This window comes from Phyllostomus hastatus, unplaced genomic scaffold (assembly GCF_019186645.2).
Source record: "Phyllostomus hastatus isolate PE091 unplaced genomic scaffold, TTU_PhHast_1.1 phas_contig_209, whole genome shotgun sequence".
In the NCBI taxonomy this organism is placed as follows: domain Eukaryota; kingdom Metazoa; phylum Chordata; class Mammalia; order Chiroptera; family Phyllostomidae; genus Phyllostomus; species Phyllostomus hastatus.
Genome location: NW_025333735.1, coordinates 15,887,655 through 15,907,056, shown reverse-complemented (window position 1 = coordinate 15,907,056; position 19,402 = coordinate 15,887,655). Strand labels below are relative to the sequence as shown.

The following is a 19,402-nucleotide window of genomic DNA, read 5'->3' as shown; positions in this document are numbered from 1 at the left end:
GGCATTAGAAACACAAAGATTAATACATTGCCTTTTCTGTCCTCAAAAAGTGTGTTTGCTAGAGGGAAGGATCTGCTTAACAACTAATTTGATCACAAGCTTGTTGCTTTTGCAGATATGCAAGATTGTGTCAGTTTGAAAGACTCCACCATCTTTTCCATTAGTGGGTAAGAAGGTGTTTAACAATAATAGAAGTGACTTAACTTAGCCAACTAGGAACTTGGTGTCCAGCAAGCTCATTGATTCAATTGAATATGAAGGTGATTGGGGGCTGGGGGTTGCCAAGAACCTGGAGGAGAATCCCCAAGTGATATCACGTGGCAGCTGCTAGGGCATCTCTAAATCTTCACCCCCGGTCCCTCCAGTCCAGGCAGCAAACGGGACTCCCTGCTAAATATCCAGACTTACTGGAGAGTCCTGAAGTCTGTCCCATCTAGGTCACCAGAACATGAAACAGGAAACATCAGTGTTCAAGCTGCCTGTCACAACCAGAACCAATAAGTAGAGACAAGGATTGAATCTTGGTGGGTGCTTTCTTCAGATGGCCGGTGATCTGAGAAGACAGTAGGTTATGTACTCTCAAAGACTATCTTAACATCTCTTTTCAAGTCAGCCTTTTTTATAAGGAGAAGAAAGGGTAGATAAGGGGTTTGGGGAAAAAAAATTTAATTGGATGAGTTGCAGTCTGGGGTGATTTTCCTAGTACTTCTTGATCCTATTGATCAGCAATTGTTTATCTACCTCATGGGCATTCCCTTCCTAGAACACAACTGCACAAATACTGTCTCCTTGGCTTGCAGACCCTTTGGAGAACAAAGGTTGAATGTGGTCATGTATTCGAGTTCCTGGAATAGCAGCTTTCCAAGAGTAATAATCGCCTAGACCTATCAACTATGAGTAAAATCTATAACTCTTGAGTTAGAGCTTTCCACATGCATTAATTACTTAAGCCTATCAACTAAGGCTAAAATTTTTAACTCTTGAGTGCCCTTATCACTTTTGGTGTCATATCAAAATAAAAATCATTGCCAAGTCTGACATCAAGGGCTTTTTTCCTATATTCTCTTCGGGAGTTTTATGGTTTCAGGTCCTTAATCCATTTTGAGTTACTTTTTGTGAGTGGTGTAATATAGTGATCTAATTTCATTCTTTTATACATGAGATATTTTAGCAGCTTGAGATTAGAAAGATCTAAACTTGTTTGTTACAACAGAGGATTGACATTGTTTTTGAGGTTTTGCTTAAAGCATTATTTTCTAAAGCATGTCAGAAATTATGTTCTATAAAATGTACATAGAAGCCAAATATAACTATATAGGCCAAAATGACAATACTTTTTGCTTTGGATTACAAATAACATTAACCCTGGTAATATTTATCATTTAGCTATAACTGGAAGCCTGCCCTAACCCATTCCCAAAGATGAGCTATGATCCTTCCCTATACATATATTTTTTACATGATACTGACAGGTAGGATTGCCATTAAGTCTCTCTGAGAAGTAAGCTACAAAGCATTCATTCAAAAGGAATGGTCCTCCTACTTTTCTTCATACCTGCTGCTACCCTCAGTGCCTTTCTCTCTTTTTTATTTTTAGAGGGGGGGGGGAAGGGAGGGAGATAGAGAGAGAAGCATCATTGTGTGGTTGCCTCTTGCATGTGCCCCTCACTAGGACCCTGGCCTGCAAACCAGGCATGTGCCCTGACTGGGAATTGAACCAGTGACTCTTTGGTTTGCAAGCCAGCACTCAATCTACTGAGCTACAACCAGGCATGGTAAAGGCCTTTCTAATTTACTATTTCATCTGCTTGGCTTGTTCTTCTCCTAGAAACTCAAATGGCTCAGATAACACCATCTCCCCCATCTCCCATCCCGTTTTATTTTTATCACATTTCTCCGTTACATCTTTGCATCTAGTATGGGAAGTTTCCCACACTAGGCCTGATATTTTATGAGATCAGGGACAATGTCTGTGTTTTCGCTGCCATATTACCAAATGACTAGGAAAAATTCCTAGACTATAGCAGGTGCATAGTATTTGAAAGAATTTCCAAGTTTTTAAGCAGTGTCATGATTCTGAAGTTAAAGTGAATAAGACAGACATGATACTTGTCTCCAGATTCTGTACTTCTTAGAGTCTTGCTTAATTGGAATCCTGAACAAATTTGAAGTGATTTAAAACTAGTATAGATTGGATATATTTGTTATTAGCTTTGAAATATTTGTTACTCGCTTTCAGCCATTTCATTTCTATGGAAAACAGACAATAGTATGCAAAACATTTAATTATTTAACCTACTTATTAGACCTAGAAGGATCTTCAGAATTATGATTCACCTCCTCAGTCAGCTCCTAACTAAAGTAATTTCTTAGCAGTGAAGTGAAGTTTCCTCAAATCATGCTGAATAAATGACAGGGTAGTATTTTAAGCCAACCTTCTAGCTCTAAGTCCAGTATTTTTTTTCTAGCTGCTTGGTGATTTGAAATAAAATATTCAAAAATAATCCATATTAGAATAAAAAATTTCTGCTTTGTTTCTTCCTATAGAAGCATCATCTATCTGTATGTTCAATAAGTTATTATACATAAAACTGACATGATTATTTAAAAGATTTTATCTTATCACAAGACTATCATTTTGGTTTCAATGTGTAATTATGAAATGTGTCAAACATACAAAAAAGTGTAGAGTAATGTAAAAGATTTTTGTGTATCTACCACAGAGAATAAAAAGATGTTAACGTTTTTAAAAATGCATGAATCTTGCCCTTGTGTTATTTGTCCTTTTACCATAGAACATTGTAGTGTGCATGTTGGCACATAGTAGGCACTCCTACTAAGAATTGAACTTGTCTGTCATATGGCAAAACTAGAACAATTTAGTAACAACTTTTGTGTACTTTATTCAAGGGGAACAATGTGTGGATTGGGGAGTATATTGCTTCACAAGCAGTAGGGCATTCTTCCCAAAGGATTTTGGACAAGAGTGAGTTTTAGGCCATTAGTAAAGGCAATGTGGAAATGTTATGATTTGCCAGGAGGTAGGGGATTTTCTTCTTAGGCTTTAGCAGGTCTTATTTGCTAAGACAGCAATTTTCAACCTGTATGCCTCAAAAAATTTTAAAACATACATTATCTGAATACTTAGTCAGGGGCACTGACCTCTTTTCCCTTAGATTGTCAAATAAAAAAAGTGACAGTCAATACAATAGCCATCTGGTGTGAATGAATCAAATTTACACTTTTTTTGCCTAATCAGCTTTTTCTTTTTTTTTTTGGTGTGCCACAGAATTTTAGTGATTAGTTTATGTGTGTCATGAGATGAAAAAGGTTGAAATTTATTGTTCTAGGTTAAGGTAAGCCCCCTAAAGTTTATTTGGAGGATTTTGATTGGTGGTTTCCTTAACAGGTGTTTCCCCGGAAATATAAGCTGACGGATTTAGATTTCTGATGTGGCAGGGCCACTGGGGCAACTTCCATTTTGTAGGACCCCATGCACAAATTAATTTTATCAAATTGTTAAGAATCTGTAATTGACAGTTATGTATATCATTTTCAAAATGAGAAAATAAATTGGACATTTTTTATATTCATAGATACATGCTATGACTGATAATACAATTAGTTGTAATTTATAATTTTGCTAAGGCTTACATTCACCAACTCATCCTTCTTTTGTATAAGAGCTAGCAGGAGTGACTTAGCTAATAAGTAACTAGCCAGTTGGCTCTACATCATATTTCAGTAATTTAGTGTTCTGATCTCTCACAAATTATACTCTCTTGACTATACTATTCCATAACAGCATTTCTTAATGAAAATATTCCATAAGGCCTCAGGTTTTGGCCTCCAAAAATATTCAAGATCAGATAAATTATTTAACAATTCTCATAGAATAAGTGGCTCTGTATTAAGGCATTTTATGCATGTGGTCAACACATTTTTTAGGCATTAATTATGTGACAGACATTGTACTAGGTCCTAAACTGACCCAGAAAATTCATGGGTTTGTGGGTAAGGAGGGATGCATGTCAATTATGAGGTCTGTGCAGAGGTATTCAGCCATGTAATATGAATAGAGATATTCATTGAAGATACAATATGGTACATAGGACAATCAGTCCCCTTCAAACTAGACACCTTAGGAACTCACCCAGTTCTCTCCGTTGCTATCAGCAGCTCCATTGTATTTTCCTGAATCAAAAGTCTGAAATCTCCTCCATTTCAAAGGTGATTTTATGTTTGGTAAAAGCCAGAAGTTGCAGGTTGGAAAAGCTAGACTGTAGTGGGGCTGAATCTCCTGAGTGATTTGATGTTTCACCAAAAAATTCTACATGAGACCATGATGCATGAGTGGACATTGTCTTGATGAAGCTGCCAATCACCAATTGCCCTTAGCTACAGGCTTCTGAATCATCCAAATGGTTTCTGTGAAGGAATGTTCAACCTTAACAAAAAACGTGATGCATATTTGTTGCTCTACTCAGTCATTTTGAATGTGTTGGTCACGCAGTACACATACACCTGTTCACTCAAGGGGGACTACTGCCCCCACTGTCTTGTACAGAGAAGTTCTCATTATTCCCACATGCTCATTCCAGTCCACTCTCCTTGGCTGCAAGGTTACATCAGTGTTAGGCAAACCCCTCTCAATATTAACAATGGTTGGACTTTTTCCAGACAGACCTGGTATATAACAAGTTGCATGTATCCCTAGTTGTTAAGCAACTGCTTGCACAAGTTGTGGCAGTAATGGAAGAAAGGCCCTACACAAGATGGCAGTTAGATAAAATGAGGGAAGTTATTAATAACTTGTGTAAAGACACAGTGACATGAAAGATTTTGTCAAGTTTGGGGAACTACAAGTCATTGAGTAACACTGGATGAAAGTAAAATAATTTAGATAAGGTTGAAAAATTAGGCAAGGACCTTTTTATAGTCAAAAGCTTCAAAAAGTTTTAAGCAAGAATGTGTATGTAAAGCAAGTTTTTCTGCAGTGTTCATATTTTATACTTGAATATATGTAGGTACAGTACAATGTGCTTTCAAATAGTCAACTTGTGAAATAAGAGTAGCTTATAAAGCACTGGGAAGTGTAACATTAAAAAAGATATTTTTGAAGGTTTACTGACAAAGCAAATTATAAAATTTATTGTTACCAGAATGTATGTAAAGATTCAGAAAATTTTAAACGGTGAGCAGGAAAATCTTGGTAGCTAGGTTGGAAATTTCATTAGTTACTACACAGATCTGTAGGTGATTCTTTGTATAAAAAATACCTTGGGCATTTTTAATAGGAATGGTTACTAAAATGAACTTTTTTTTTTGCAGGGTTGTAAGTATTGCCTTTTTAAAAAAGTGATCTTCCATTGTCTTTTCAAAAAAACAAAAAACAGAAACAGAAAAACGCTGTAGCGAAAAGGGGATGACGTCTTTTCCTGGACCGCTGAGTCTCCCGGTCCTAGTTGCGGGCGAGTTTAGCTAGGCCTGCGCTGGAGGGAGGGAGGGAGGGAGGGAGGGAGGGAGGGGGGGCGGAGCCGGCGCTTACGCGCCAGTCACCACAAGGCCTTGTGGGTAGCTCGGCCCACGAGTGAGGTGTTGAAGGCGGGGTGTGGGTGGCCGTTTGTTTTCTCGTGGTCTCCAACTCGCAAGCGCGCTCTCCCTCACCCTCAGCGAGCGGAGGGGTGGAGAAACGGCGCTGGAGGCGGCAGCAGCTTTAAAGTTGGACACCGTCTTGTCTCCTCTCCCGCGAACCGGTTCTCTTTCCCCTCCCTCTTACTGTCTGTTGTGTGTTTGATGTGTTAAAGCAGGAGCGAGATCGCGAGCAGCGCCATGAGCAATACTACCGTCGTCCCCAGCACTGCGGGCCCAGGCCCCAGTGGCGGGCCGGGTGGCGGAGGCGGCGGCGTCGGAGGTGGCGGCACCGAGGTAATCCAGGTGACTAATGTCTCCCCGAGCGCTAGCTCTGAGCAGATGCGGACCCTCTTCGGTTTCCTAGGCAAGATCGACGAACTACGCCTCTTCCCGCCGGAGTGAGTATCTCGTCCACCATCATTTCTGCTAACTACGCCCCAACCCCGGGCCTAACCCCAGCATTTCCTAGGCCCTTGCTGCTTTAGTGAGGCTGGCTGTTGCATTTACTTCGGAAAGAATCTGCATTTTAGGCCTACTGATAACAGAGGCAGGGCCAGGGTTTTTGGGATTTGGAGAAGCTCTTAATCTCAGACTTTTCTTCCCCCCTTAAATCATGCCAACGTGGTCGTTCCTCGGGCAATGAAAGTAACACAACTGCATCTTATGTGTTTTGGTTAATTAAATGTTTCTGAGTTTTTTGGAAAGAAACAAAATTGTTCGTTCCAATGTAAATTTATTATTGAACTTCCTAGGTGGTGGTTCACTTATTGCTAAGTATTGCTGTTCCGTGATCTTCGTCTAGAGAATACAGAGTTAATGCTGTTTGACAGACAAATTCAGTGAACCAGAGTACTTAATTTTAATGACAAAAACGACTTATAGCTGAAAGCTAGAGTTAATGCTTGTTTAAATAATGTATATATTTATGATATTTTAGTTACAAACTTTTAATTTAGAGTATGGCTTTTTGTTTTTACTTTGCCCCACATTTTTTTATTTTAATCTCATAAATGTTAAATGATTGAATTGTAAAGGAGTAGTTTAAAGAAGCTATGAAGTTAGATAAGATGATAAAGAGTAGAACAAACATTAGGAATGAAACAATCATGCCTTCTTTCAGAAGAGTGAAAATTCAAATGTTACTGCCAGTATGTTCCCCCATCCCCCTTAGTTTTATGTTGCCACTTAAGTACTAAACAGGAAATAGCGATCTGCTGTTTTGGTGGATGTAATAAATCATTACTCTATGTACTGCATTGGTATGCCAGCCAATATAATTAATAGAAGTTGACCGTATTTCATCACTATCTGAAATACTTTCAAATGATTCTTAGTGGTTTCAAATTGTATGTTTAATTTTTAGGGGAATATACATGGGGAGAGAGATTTTTGAATTATTTGCATGAAGTGTACAGTTCTGGGAACATGTATTTATAGTAGTTATTTTGAATGGAAACTTGTTTTGGTAATGAAGGACAAATAGCTTTCATAATATGAACATACAGAACTAGTTGTTTTGCTGTTACTTTTCCTCATAACACACCCTTATTAAACTGTTAATAAAATCAATAAACAGTAAATGACAGGAAATGGGCAACACATTTGATTATAGTAATCATGTGGTTCAAAGTATTTGAGATACTGGAATTATTTACAAAATAGTTCTTTCCAGTTCCAGAAGTTAATTAAGAATTTAGTTACAGTTGCTGATCTTGAAGGGCTTTGTTTATTTTGAAGATTGCTCTTTTTGTAGTTCATTGTTTAAAAAGATGACAAAGAGATGTAGGCAGCTTTCTGGTTCATCTTTTCCCATCGTGGCTTTTATGCTTTATAATTAAAGGAGTAGTTTCATCATGTAACCAGGATAGTTGATGTGTACCAGATAGCATGGTCTGGGGGTACTGTACATTAAGAGGACTTTTTCCTGTATTGGAAGGAGTTACATATTGACACGTTTTTGCCCTTTGGCTCCTTTCATGTATGTTCCCATATATACAGACTATTTTACTTTCTCTACTGAAAATGTACAAAGTTACAATATGGTAGATACTGTATTACTTTAGTGGTCTTCCTGAATTGAAGAGTACTTATGTAGGTGTCTGCTTTTGCTAAACTTAAACTCAGTAGCTAATCTGACCGGCACAATTTGGAAACACTTTATTGACACTTACTTTAAGCTTGTTACAGTTTTCAATAGCTTGCTGATAATAATGTGCTGTGGAGTCTCAGTAGTCCAAAAGGATTCATCATTTCAAAACTTGGCACTAAGATTGAATGGCTTGGTTTACATAAAATTATGACTATTGTAAACACATTTGGCCATGATTTCTTTATGGTGTGTATTTTTTTTCTCCCCTGAAGGCATTCATATGCACCTGGAACTCTGTTGTTGTAGGTGTGGCCATAACATGCTTATTTCATTTTATTGCCCAAATGCCACCTAATCAGGGAATTGTTCGCTGATCACCCTATATAAAAATACAGCATCTCTACTCCTTACTCAATTTCACTGCATTGTTTTTCTCTATAGCACCAATCAACAAGTTAACTCTTCCTCTTCAGGAATATAAGGCCCTTGGGGTCTTCAGTATTAGGAGAGTGGCATTTTTTAATGTACATATATGACTGAGCCCCTGCCCAGAGGGGTGCGTGGTGAGAGGTGAGAATCCTGTGGGATCTGTATATTGGCAAACATTTTAGTAACAGCCTCCTCAAGAAGGTTGCTCTCTTTGTTTCATTATTGAATCCATCTATCTCTTGGTTCTTTTAAACCAGAAGATTCTGTCCTGTAATTTTACCCAGTGATTAAACTGTCTTCACAACAAATAATATTCTAAGCCTCTCTTCAGTATGATAAGCCCTGCAGCCATTGAAAGTATCCATCAATGTTTCCCCCATTTGTTTTCTTTTTAAAAGAAAAAGTTACTTTAATTCTAGTTCCTAAAATGCTTCTTGGAAATTCAGCAGTTTGTGTGTCTGTTATGTGCTAGATGCTTTTCTATTTTATCTTATTCAGTCCTCACAAATCCAGAGGGAGAAGGTATCTTACCAATTTTACAAATGAGTAAACAGAATTTCTTGCAGGTTGTTTTGTACGCCCAAGGCACTCTACCAGTGTCAGACCTATTATTTGGAACTTCAGTGTTCTGATTGTCCTTTATCTCTTGATCATGATTTTCTTTAAGAGGAAGTTAAGAGTCACATGACTGATAGTGTTGATGTCAAATTGGATATAATTGGATTTGTTTGCTTGTTTGTTTGTTTGTTTTTAGAGGGGGGGAGGAGGGAGAAGGAGAGGGAAGGAAACTTCCATAGGTTGCCTTTGAATGCTCCCAACTGGGATCTGGCCCACAACCCAGGCCCCCCAACCCAGGCGTATGCCCTGACTAGGGAATAGAACTGGTGACCTTTTGGTTTGCAGGCTGGCAGGCTAGCACTCAATCTACCGAGCCATAGCAGCCAGGGCAATCATGATTTTTTTTTGTAGACTAGCAATAGTGAGTGGAATTACTTTTTTACAGTTATTTGGTATTCTTCAAGTGTTTGGTTTTAGTGGGATTTCATGATGGGAAATATAACTGAAGTGTTGATAGGATAATAATCCCAGGAAAGCATATACCAAAGTTATATAGTAATGGCTACTGTAACACTGCAGGTAAACTTAAATTTATTATTTAAATAACAAATTATTTAAATTATTTTAGTGATAAAAATAGATTCTTCAATCATCAAATAATTAACTTAGTATTGTTAGGTGAGGAAGAGAACTTAGTTTACCTTGAAGGAATTTTTTTAAGCAGCATTTTCCTGTATTCCTTCAAAACTGACAACACAGTGAGGGAGAGGGCATGTAAGGTCAACAGGGTCAAGTTTTCAGGCAAATATTACCATTCTCACATACCTGCTCTTTGGGGTATCGTAGTGATTTTGTTTATAAGCTCAAAGTTCTCTGCTCAGAAATGTTTTAGCACAGTATTAAGGTGGAAGGTGAAAGTGTGGTGTCAGTTGCCTAAATTAGAAGTTCCCATACCAGTGGACAAAAATATTAACTACACATCTTGTAAAAGAATCAGAGCCCCTCTATAAAAGGGATTCTAAGATTCAGTGGCCTTGATGGAAAATAGATCAGAATTTTCTATATACATCCTAGAAGATTCTCAAGCCTTAGGAGGACACTTGAAGAAACATTAGCCGCAGTACTACCACTTTACGTAAAGGGCAGAGCATTACACAGAGCCCACTTTTTCATATCTTCTTCCTTAGTTCTTTTCACTGCCCTGCCTCATTTATATTCTTAAACATAAGGAGTAAAGACAACTACATCTTTTTAGAGGTGCTCCTTGTTCAGAATACAGTGTGAATATTAAATTCAAGCATCCATTTTCTATCTTATTAACATGTCTCTTACTAATTAATTTTAACTGAGAAATTATAAAAATATAATTACAGGGTCACATAGCAGTGGTTTTAAAGATGACCATATGAAGTGGGAAGAGATGAGGATTATTTGCCTTTCTCAGTTTTCTTACTGTGACTCTCTTTTCCATGGTATTTAAATTATTCATATTTTACCTCATCACCACTTGCAGGTTTGGTACAGCCCAGGTAATAATGGTAGCATTCCTATGATGAGTGGGTAGAAAAAAATATTAATCATTTTAGCATTGCCAAGTAAGTGGAAATACATTGTAAGCATGTAAGCAGTACTTTCTAATTTCTTCTTAAAGAACTGTTCATCTTCATGTTCTTCAAGAACCTAAACTTGATAGCCATTTTTTTTTCTTTTAGTTAAATGACATAGTGTTGAAGAAATGGTAGAGGTCCCTTTTTAAGAAATTTAAGTGTGTACGACTACCCAAGGCATTATGTTAGGTGTTAAGACTATCAAATAATAGCATTTAAAGTGCTTTTTAACTTAGTATTAGAAATGTGGATGTCAGAAAGGAATACAAAGTGCTATATATAGTTTTAGTACTAAAACTGGAATTGCATTCCACTACTCTGGGTGTCATTAAATTTTCCACCAATAGTTTTTTGCATTAAAAATCATTGTTATATCTACATTAAAAAATACTGTATCCTTTCAAAAACATTAGCAGTGAACCTTTATAGTAAGATGGCTTAAATTGCATGTCCATATATTGTCAACTTTGCTTTGAACCTAGATTGGGATATGTGCTTAGTATCTAAGGGTGATGCCTTTAGGTAAATTTGTAAATTCTAACAGGTTTAAGATCTGAGGTTAATAGCTTTGTGTTAGTCTTCATTATAAGTAATAAGTTTTTCATGTCAGTGCACAAATTAGTGGGGGGGGGGAACGTTTTTGCAGCAAATACTTATCTCTGAAAATACCCAGCGTAACAAAAATGATATAAATACATTTTTATGTATGCTTGAAGTCCAGTTTATTAGAAAGATTAAAGATAAGCCTCATTCTAATAACATTCAAAGATACTACAGGATTTTCCTTTTCATTATTGTGCCTTAGGATATAATTGGCTTATAGTAAAGCTGGGGTTCTTTACCCTGGGTGCATATGTTAAGAATTGCCAGGGAGAATTAAAATAAAGGAGTAAGCATTGAGTACTTCATCATCAGAGATCTTGATTTAATTCAGGGCTGTTCAATCTTTTGGCATCTCTGGGCCACACTGGAAGAAGAAAAGTTGTCTTGAGCCAACATGAAGTACACAAACACTAATGAAAACTGATAAGCCAAAAAAGGTTTTAAGTGAATTTATGATTTTGTCTTGGGCCTCATTCATAGCCATCCTGGGCTGCATGCAGTCCATGGGCCATGGGTTTGATACCCCTGGTGGAGTAGAAAGCCTAGGTATTTTTTTCTCCACAGATGATTCTAATGTATAACTGGGGGTGATATGATTACTATTGTTGTAATGCGTTGGTTTTAAAATAACTTTTGGTTTGGGATTAGGAATCAGCCCCTGCCTTTACTTCCTCTTTTCATTTCACAGAAATTTTTGTGGTAGAAATTTGAACTACCCTATGTTTATTTTTTTTAATTCAGTATAGTCTCTTTTTTTAAGATTTTTATTTATTTATTTTAAAGAGATGGGGAAGGGAGGGAGAAAGGGAGTGAAACATCAATGTATGGTTGCCTCTAGCACACCCCATAGTGGGGATATGGCCTACAACCCAGGCATGTGCCCTGACTGGGGATCAAACCGGCAATGCTTCAGTTTGCAGGCCTGTGTTCAATCCACTGAGCTACACCAGCCAGGGCCTGAACTACCTATGTTTAAAAAAAAACAAACAAACAAAAAAAACTAAAAACGTGCACCTTTTAAAATTTATCTTACCAGCTGCCATAGCCGGTACTTCATCATTGTTTTATCTAAGAGCAATTTACTGAGGGAAGTGACTCCTTTACTTATTGAAATTTTGCACAGTGGTAATACTAGGGTGTAGAGTACTGTCCCCGTGAGTGCTTAATTTTTTTTTTTTTTTTCCTTTGCTGTAGGTAGACAACAGGGCATTTATTTAGTAGCTGGGTCAAGAAAACTCAATTGTCAAGTAGATGTACTTTCCCACAATATTATTTTGTTCCTGAATTGAAAAATTCTGTGTTTTTTACTCTGAAATGTTTTCTAAGCCAAGACTAGTTACTTGTTACCTGTATTTGAACATAACTGGTATTGGTGTTAGTTTCAAAATGTTGACACTTGTGTGGTCTGCTTAAACTCTGAAAATTTAATTTCAGACTTTCTAACTTGGTAAACTGTAAAATTAACAGTGATTGTATATATGCTTTGCTACATGATTTCAATGGATTTTTTTAACTAATTAACTAATAAGTACTTTTTATCTGCCTATTTTGCTTTTAAAATGTAGGTGTGGGTTTATGAATCATACATATATGTTTCAGCTGATACTCTCTTTCTCTATTTTTATGTTATTTGTTTATTTTTCAGTGATTCACCTTTGCCAGTCTCATCCCGTGTGTGCTTTGTTAAATTCCATGACCCGGACTCAGCAGTTGTGGCACAGCATCTGACAAACACTGTATTCGTTGACAGAGCATTGATAGTCGTACCATATGCAGAAGGTTTGTGCTTTGTTTAACTATCTGTGTGGGCATCCTATGATGACCATCTACCTCAGTATAGTTTTAGAGTGAGCATTAGTAGCATGTTAAAAATATAAGCAATTAACATTTTGAAACCCTTGTTATACTGTGGTCCATATTTTAACTTGAAAGATTTTTTAATTCTAAAAATTAGAAATCAGATCTGTTTTTATAAGATATTTAACCTTTCCATTCCTTTAAAACATTTTTAAGTTCTTTAAAACCATAACCCTAATTATAATTCCTTAAGATACATCTACTTAGTAAATGTTGAGTTTTATTAAGAAGTTCTGAAGGTGAATGGACACAGGAACCTTCAAATCAATGCAAAATGTTATTTCTGTTTTGAATAAATGACTAGGTTTTATTTCCTTAGTTCTTTTTCTCATTGGTAACTTTAAAAAATATATGTATATCCCACATTGAATTCCAGTATACCAAGGGTTACAATGATTTTGGTTTGTATGAAAGTTCAAGATTTCCTATAGTTTAGGTGCCAGATGGGCACTGGGTGTTTTGTTTTTATTGCCAGATTTTCTTGTTCATTCTTGCTATATTTTCTAGAATATCTCTAAATAATAAATTCTTCTCTCTGTTATTTGTGTGTGTGATTTTTGTAGTGGAGAAGGCAAATGCAAAACTCTTCCAGATGACTGAAAAACAGTGGGTCCTCTGCAGCTACAGGGGATTCTAGACATTAACTAAAGGCCAGCAAGCACTCAAGTCCCCCAAGTGTTTTCCTGGTGTAACCATTTGTTAACTACATTTTCTCTCTTTTTACATTTTAGGCTGTTAAAGTAATTTGACAGAAATAATGAGCAGGGTTTTTGGATCTAAAAAAGCCACTGTGACAAGACAGCACTATTTAATTAATTTTGTGAAATTTTCTAAGCCATATTTTATAATTTCTTTGTTCCCAATGTACTGCTACTTTATTTTCTTTTTGGTAACTAAGTTTTGACAAAGAAATAAGTGAAATAGAAAATTACTGGATTTTAATTAAGTTAATAGTTACTGGACTTTAATTTACAGCATTAAGTTAATGCTGATGAGGTTTTAAATGCTTTCCCTTTCCTTAATGTATTGGTCAGTGGAAGCAGAATCTTTCTATTGTGAAAATTAGATGCTATCTCAGATCTTTGAGTACCAGTGTGAACATTTACACGATGCCTTGTACAAGTTGTGAAATGTCTAATCCTTAAAACTTAGAAAAATTGCCTTTGTGGTTGTCTAAAGATATTAAGTTGCATTATAGGTGGGTTGAAGGCATGCTGTATAATAGTACATCTGTCTCTGATATTAAAGTGTGTGAACTCAGTTTTAAGGTTTTAAAAAATTTATATGCTGATAAACATTGGATTTAGTGTGTTTTGATTAAGCAATTCCTTTTATATCAGTGTGCCTGTTGTAGGATAAGACTTAATCACCAAGAGAAAATTTACAGAATTCCAATTTAGGATAAGTAAAATACAGATAGTTTTTGGAACAAGGGTCAAATCATGTGAGTAATATGCTAAACATTAGCCTTTAAATGTAAAGAATTCTTATTGGCAAAGTATTATATCATAATACCCAAGCCCTGAACATAATACAGTATATCATATAATTGGCATTCATAAATATTTTTAGACCATGGTAATTTTTCTGGATCTGTTTAAAAGTGAAATATTTAGAAGTGTATGTAGAATTACCAAAATATTTAGTTCTGGAATTCATTTTTGGTGTATTTAATTAATGGTATGGTATGCTGTATTAATGTTATCTCCACTAAATAACTGATGTACTTAATCCCTTTGTCACCATTCACCCTAGTTTTAGCTCTTACACTTTGGTGTTGGTTCTCCGTCATGTTTTAGAACAATAGACACAGAGTCTACGGTAAGGAATAAATAGTCTTAATTGGTAAAACTGAGATAGCTGGATTTGGAAGGAACTCTTTAATAGTAATGGATTTGGGGGTTATTTAGGTTCCTTGGTTAATGTTTGTTTCTTTTGTCTGTTTCTTTTTCTTTCATTTCTACACATTCATGCAGTATTTCATGGTTCTATCAAAGCAGCAGTAAAAAAAATACTCTTGACGCATGAAAATTAACTGGTGAGGGGCCTCATTGCTATTTTTAAATTGTAGTTTTATTTTTAAATAGTCTTTTTTTAATCAGAGGATCAGATGCATGACTTTTTTTTGTAATGGATGCAGATCTTCTATCAGGTGTCTCAATAAATTCAAGAGGATTTTAGTTTGCCAGAAATGTTGCATATGCACTAATTTGAGTAAGATGTTGATATTTAATATTATCCTCTTGAGACATAATTTTGCATGCAAGATTATCCCATAATCTTTGTAGGTTTGTTAATATTGATGCATTAATGCCCTATTATCTAAATGATCTTCTCCCTTCCCCTCCCTCCATAACTCTTGGTATCTAAATTGATGACAGCTCTGACACAAGCAAGATAACAGTGCTGTGTAGTATACATTTGTTTATATTATCGGCACTTCTCAGTATAGGTGGAAGGAACCATTACCTTTATTTAACAGTGGTTTTTCTTTTTTGTTGTTGTGTTTTACAGTTCTTTTCCCTGGTTCAGCCTGAACTATATACCAGGCCCTGCTGAAAATACCACCCAACAGTTTTCTTCTGCAGCTTATCCAGTTTCTCTTAAGTGCCCTGTACATATTGTATGTTTTATGATGAGATGCAGTTTCTTAATATGTATTACAGAAATACTACTGGTATTTGCAAATATGTAGTTTAATTGTATTATTGAACTCTCATTTTGGGGGCTTGGGCACATTAACAGATTAATCCATCTGTATAGGGCTTTTGCTGTTGGATAGAATTTAAATTGTCTACATAAATATTTGTCTTAGGACCCTTAGATTTTTATCTGAATACACAGATTAGGCTTTAAAAACAGACATACATGTTGTTTTTGGCTTTAGGAGTTTGGCTAAGTTAGCTTTTGAACTCACACCGTATAGCAGCATTTTTTGGTATGGTTAGCATGGCACATGTTGGAACATAAAGCATTTTACTGTACAGGTAAGGAATGTGCCATGTTGTTTTACCTATTCTCTCTCTCTCTATCTCTCTCTCTCACTACCACACACACATCCAGTGTGTATTCAGAGACCTTCAGAAACATTCATTTTCATGAGTCAGCAAAAGCCCTACACTTGATTCCAACAGAATATTTCCTTTACATACTTTCTTCTCTTAATTTTTACAAAATTTGTATGGTAGGTGTAAAAATCGTAGTAACTGTACCATATTATTAACCCCTAAATCAAACTTTTTTTGTCTTGTGTATCTTGATTTTTCTGTGTGCTTTATAGTGAAGCAGCCGACACGAGTCGTTGTTCATAAAACAGCTTTTGAAAGTTGAGAGCACACCCCTGGAGAACCGACTGTGCTTGCTTACGTTTGGTTCATGACTTAAAAATCGAGTACAGGTGATGAAATCTTGGCAGTGTTAACAAAAAAGTAGTGTGTATTGTGCTATTTTTTTTTTACTCTAGAAACTTAACCATTTGTAGAGAAAAAAGGAAACAAATTTTCACACATTGAAGTTTCTTTCTGACATAAAATTAATGATAAATAATCATAGAAATCAAACTTTATGTTTTAGCGAACATAAGTACTTTCAACAAACTCAGGTGGTGTATCAGGGAGACATTTTCTGGGTGTTTTTGTGTGTTTTCTGTCTTGCAAAAGGGTGTGTTCTAATGCAAGGATGTTTCTCTGCAGGAGTTATTCCTGATGAGACTAAGGCTTTGTCTCTGTTGGCACCAGCTAATGCAGTGGCAGGTCTTCTGCCTGGTGGTGGACTCCTGCCTACTCCTAACCCACTTACCCAGGTACTAGTTCTGTTGATAGCTTAAAGGATAGAAAGGGGCACAGAATTATGGATAAAACTGAACATAAATGAGTTTTGAAAGCATTGTGGCAATTGTAGTTCACAGAATGATGTGTCATGTGTAGAATGTTGTAAAAGGCTATGTTGCAATCATAAATACTAAATAGAATCTCGTAGTAATTTTCATTTTAAGAACATTCTGAAAATCACAAGTATCTGTCATACTGATTTTGCCACCGACTCTCAAAGTAACCCAATAATACGAAAAAAAAATCTCATGGAGCACGCTGTTTAAAAGGCTTGGACTGGGAAAGAAAATAAAGGCAAAGTTCAATTTTTTTTCTTTGCCAGTGCATTTTGATCTTTTGCTCTTACCTTGGGGTTTTAATTAAGTAGGTGGCATGAAAGAAAAATGAATTTGTGGATATGTTTGATATGGGGAAGATAAAATAGTCAAGTTGGAGAAAATTTTACCAGGTAATGTTTCTAATGTTTCTAGGTGCACAATACGTAATTCATTTCTCCAGCCCTGATAATGCTATAAAAAGTTGACTTTAGAGCCAAAGGTTTCTTTAAATACCATGTATTACAGCCATTCAGAAAGATTGTAGCTGGTCAGTGTTTTCACAGATAAAGCTAATGATGGAGCCTCAACTAGAACTTCATAGTAACATTTCTTTCATTAAATCACTTTTCCTAAGTAGTTTAGTTAACTGTTAAGTGAACTGCATGGTATCATACAAAGACTGAGATCATGAATTCCCAGCTTTTTGAGTATGACTTTGGTTGTTTGTCACTTATAAAATGCAGATCTGGGAAGTTTGTAGATATCTCTGATGTATAAAATTGTGTAATATCTGAGATACCTTATATAATAGTATTAATACAGCACTTTAACTATACTCGGTACATAGTTAACTACAGAAGTTTGGAACCTTGTATTTATTAAAAATTGCAATTAGGAGAACTTTCAGTATACTGCTTATAGAGAAGGTCAAACTGCCCTCAGGGCTGTAAGATTTTGCATGGTTTGTGTCTTAAATTATTAGTATTTTTTTAAAGATTTTATTTATATTTAGAGAGGGAGAGAAACACCAGTGTGTAAGAAAAACAGATTGGCTGCCTCTCACATGCCCCCACCTGGGGGCCCAGGCATGTGCCCTGACTTTGAATTGAATCAGGAAACCTTTCAGTTCACAGCGCTCAATCCACTGAGCCACACCAGCCAGGGCTGTGTCTTAAATTACTGATTAATCAGAATTATATTAGACAGGAGACAGAACCACACAGTAATTTGAGCAGGAAAAGTTTAGTATAAGAAATTAATAACTAGTAACAGAAACCTAACTAGGTGTTGGTTCCTAGTTAGGAATATATTAATTGCAGATATAGGAAGCAACCATTCTAGGACTAAGAAAGAAAGAATACAACAGGAAAAAACACATTTAGATGAGGGGGGTTTCTCCCCACCCACCCCATTCCCCCAGTAAGATTCAGACCTCATTTGAAATAGGTGGATAGTAGGGAAGTTTTCCAGGGTACCATAGAACTTGTCAGGAAGGTACACAAGAAGATGGCTCTGAAACTTGCACAGAGGTGAAGGCCACTGGGTATCCCACATGGCTTGCAGTAATAGTCAGAAAGGTGACATAGGAACCAGGAAGAGAAACCCCTTTCACAATGTCACTTCAGTTCCCCAATTATAATTGACGTAAGAATATATTGAACATTTTTATCTAAATTCTGATTGTAGGGATAAATGTGCTGTAATTACAGGTGGAAAATGAGGCCAGAGGTGGGCAAACTACAGCTTTTGGGCCAGACACCCATTTTTGTTTATTAGGACCCAACTATTCCCTTTGTTTTTGTATGACAGGGGACCCAGTGAAAATGGAATTATCTGCTAGAGGGTGGGCTCCTTGTATGTAGTATAGGCTCCCTCCACTAGGTTAGTGTTATAGGACGCCATCTATATCAGCATACCAGTTGGCATTGTTTGTAAGAGGCTGCATTATCCAGTGATATTTTTTTTAAGACTCTTCGCCTTTACCCATTTCATGATTTACCTGGGGGGTGGTTTATAGGCATACCTCCCTTACTGTTCTTAATATTCTGGTTTTGACCAAAAGTGACAGGACCCCCGGGGTTCCACCCACTCTCCCTATTCCACCAATCTCTCCCCAGGCGACGACTTTTTTGTTTACCTGGACAAAGTCCTCAAATGGAAACACTTTGCCAATTTGCAAAATGTGAAACAAAAAAAACAGCAGAAGCACTAAAAGACATCAAAATTGATGAGTTCAAAAACTCCTTTGAGCGGTGGAAAAATCTGTATTAGGTGTATTGCATCAAGTGGAGAGTACTTTGAAGGTGACCAAAGTTTAAACATATAAGAATAAATACACAATTTTTTATAAATAAATTCTGGAGTTTTTTGCCCTTCCCCCCCACACCCCGTATTACGTGTGCCTGTTTTCAACCAACAGTGGTATAGTCAAGTAGTTATAACAGCAGTCATGTAGCCTACAAATTTAAACTAATTATTTGCTGTTTAGAAGGAAGAATAAGTTGACAACCCTACCACACACAGACACATGCAATACAAAGAACAAATGAAATTTTTAAAATAAAATTTTGTAATTTCACAGATTGGCGCTGTTCCATTGGCTGCCTTGGGAGCTCCTACTCTTGATCCTGCCCTTGCTGCACTTGGGCTTCCTGGAGCAAACTTGAATTCACAGGTAAAATTTAATACCCTTCAACTTTTGAGCTCATTCTTAAGTTAATAATAAAAAATTTATTAACTGTTACTGTTCATTTCAAG

At 36.4% G+C, this 19,402-nt stretch overlaps 1 protein-coding gene across 8 annotated transcripts in view; it reads left to right on the top strand.

The window, feature by feature from the left end:
• The window catches only part of SRSF11 (serine and arginine rich splicing factor 11), a 46,534-nt gene that overhangs the window by 8,490 nt on the left and 18,642 nt on the right, over positions 1–19,402 (top strand). For 7 of the 8 annotated variants that reach the window (XM_045835292.1, XM_045835295.1, XM_045835293.1 and 4 more), the window contains exons 2-5: positions 5,811–6,032; positions 12,566–12,699; positions 16,470–16,579; positions 19,227–19,319. In XM_045835292.1, the coding sequence (XP_045691248.1) occupies positions 5,833–6,032; positions 12,566–12,699; positions 16,470–16,579; positions 19,227–19,319 (537 nt within the window). In that variant the 5' untranslated portion in view covers positions 5,811–5,832. Of the gene's footprint in view, positions 1–5,807; positions 6,033–12,565; positions 12,700–16,469; positions 16,580–19,226; positions 19,320–19,402 lie in introns of all 8 variants that reach the window. The other variant, XM_045835291.1, reaches the window with a different exon arrangement.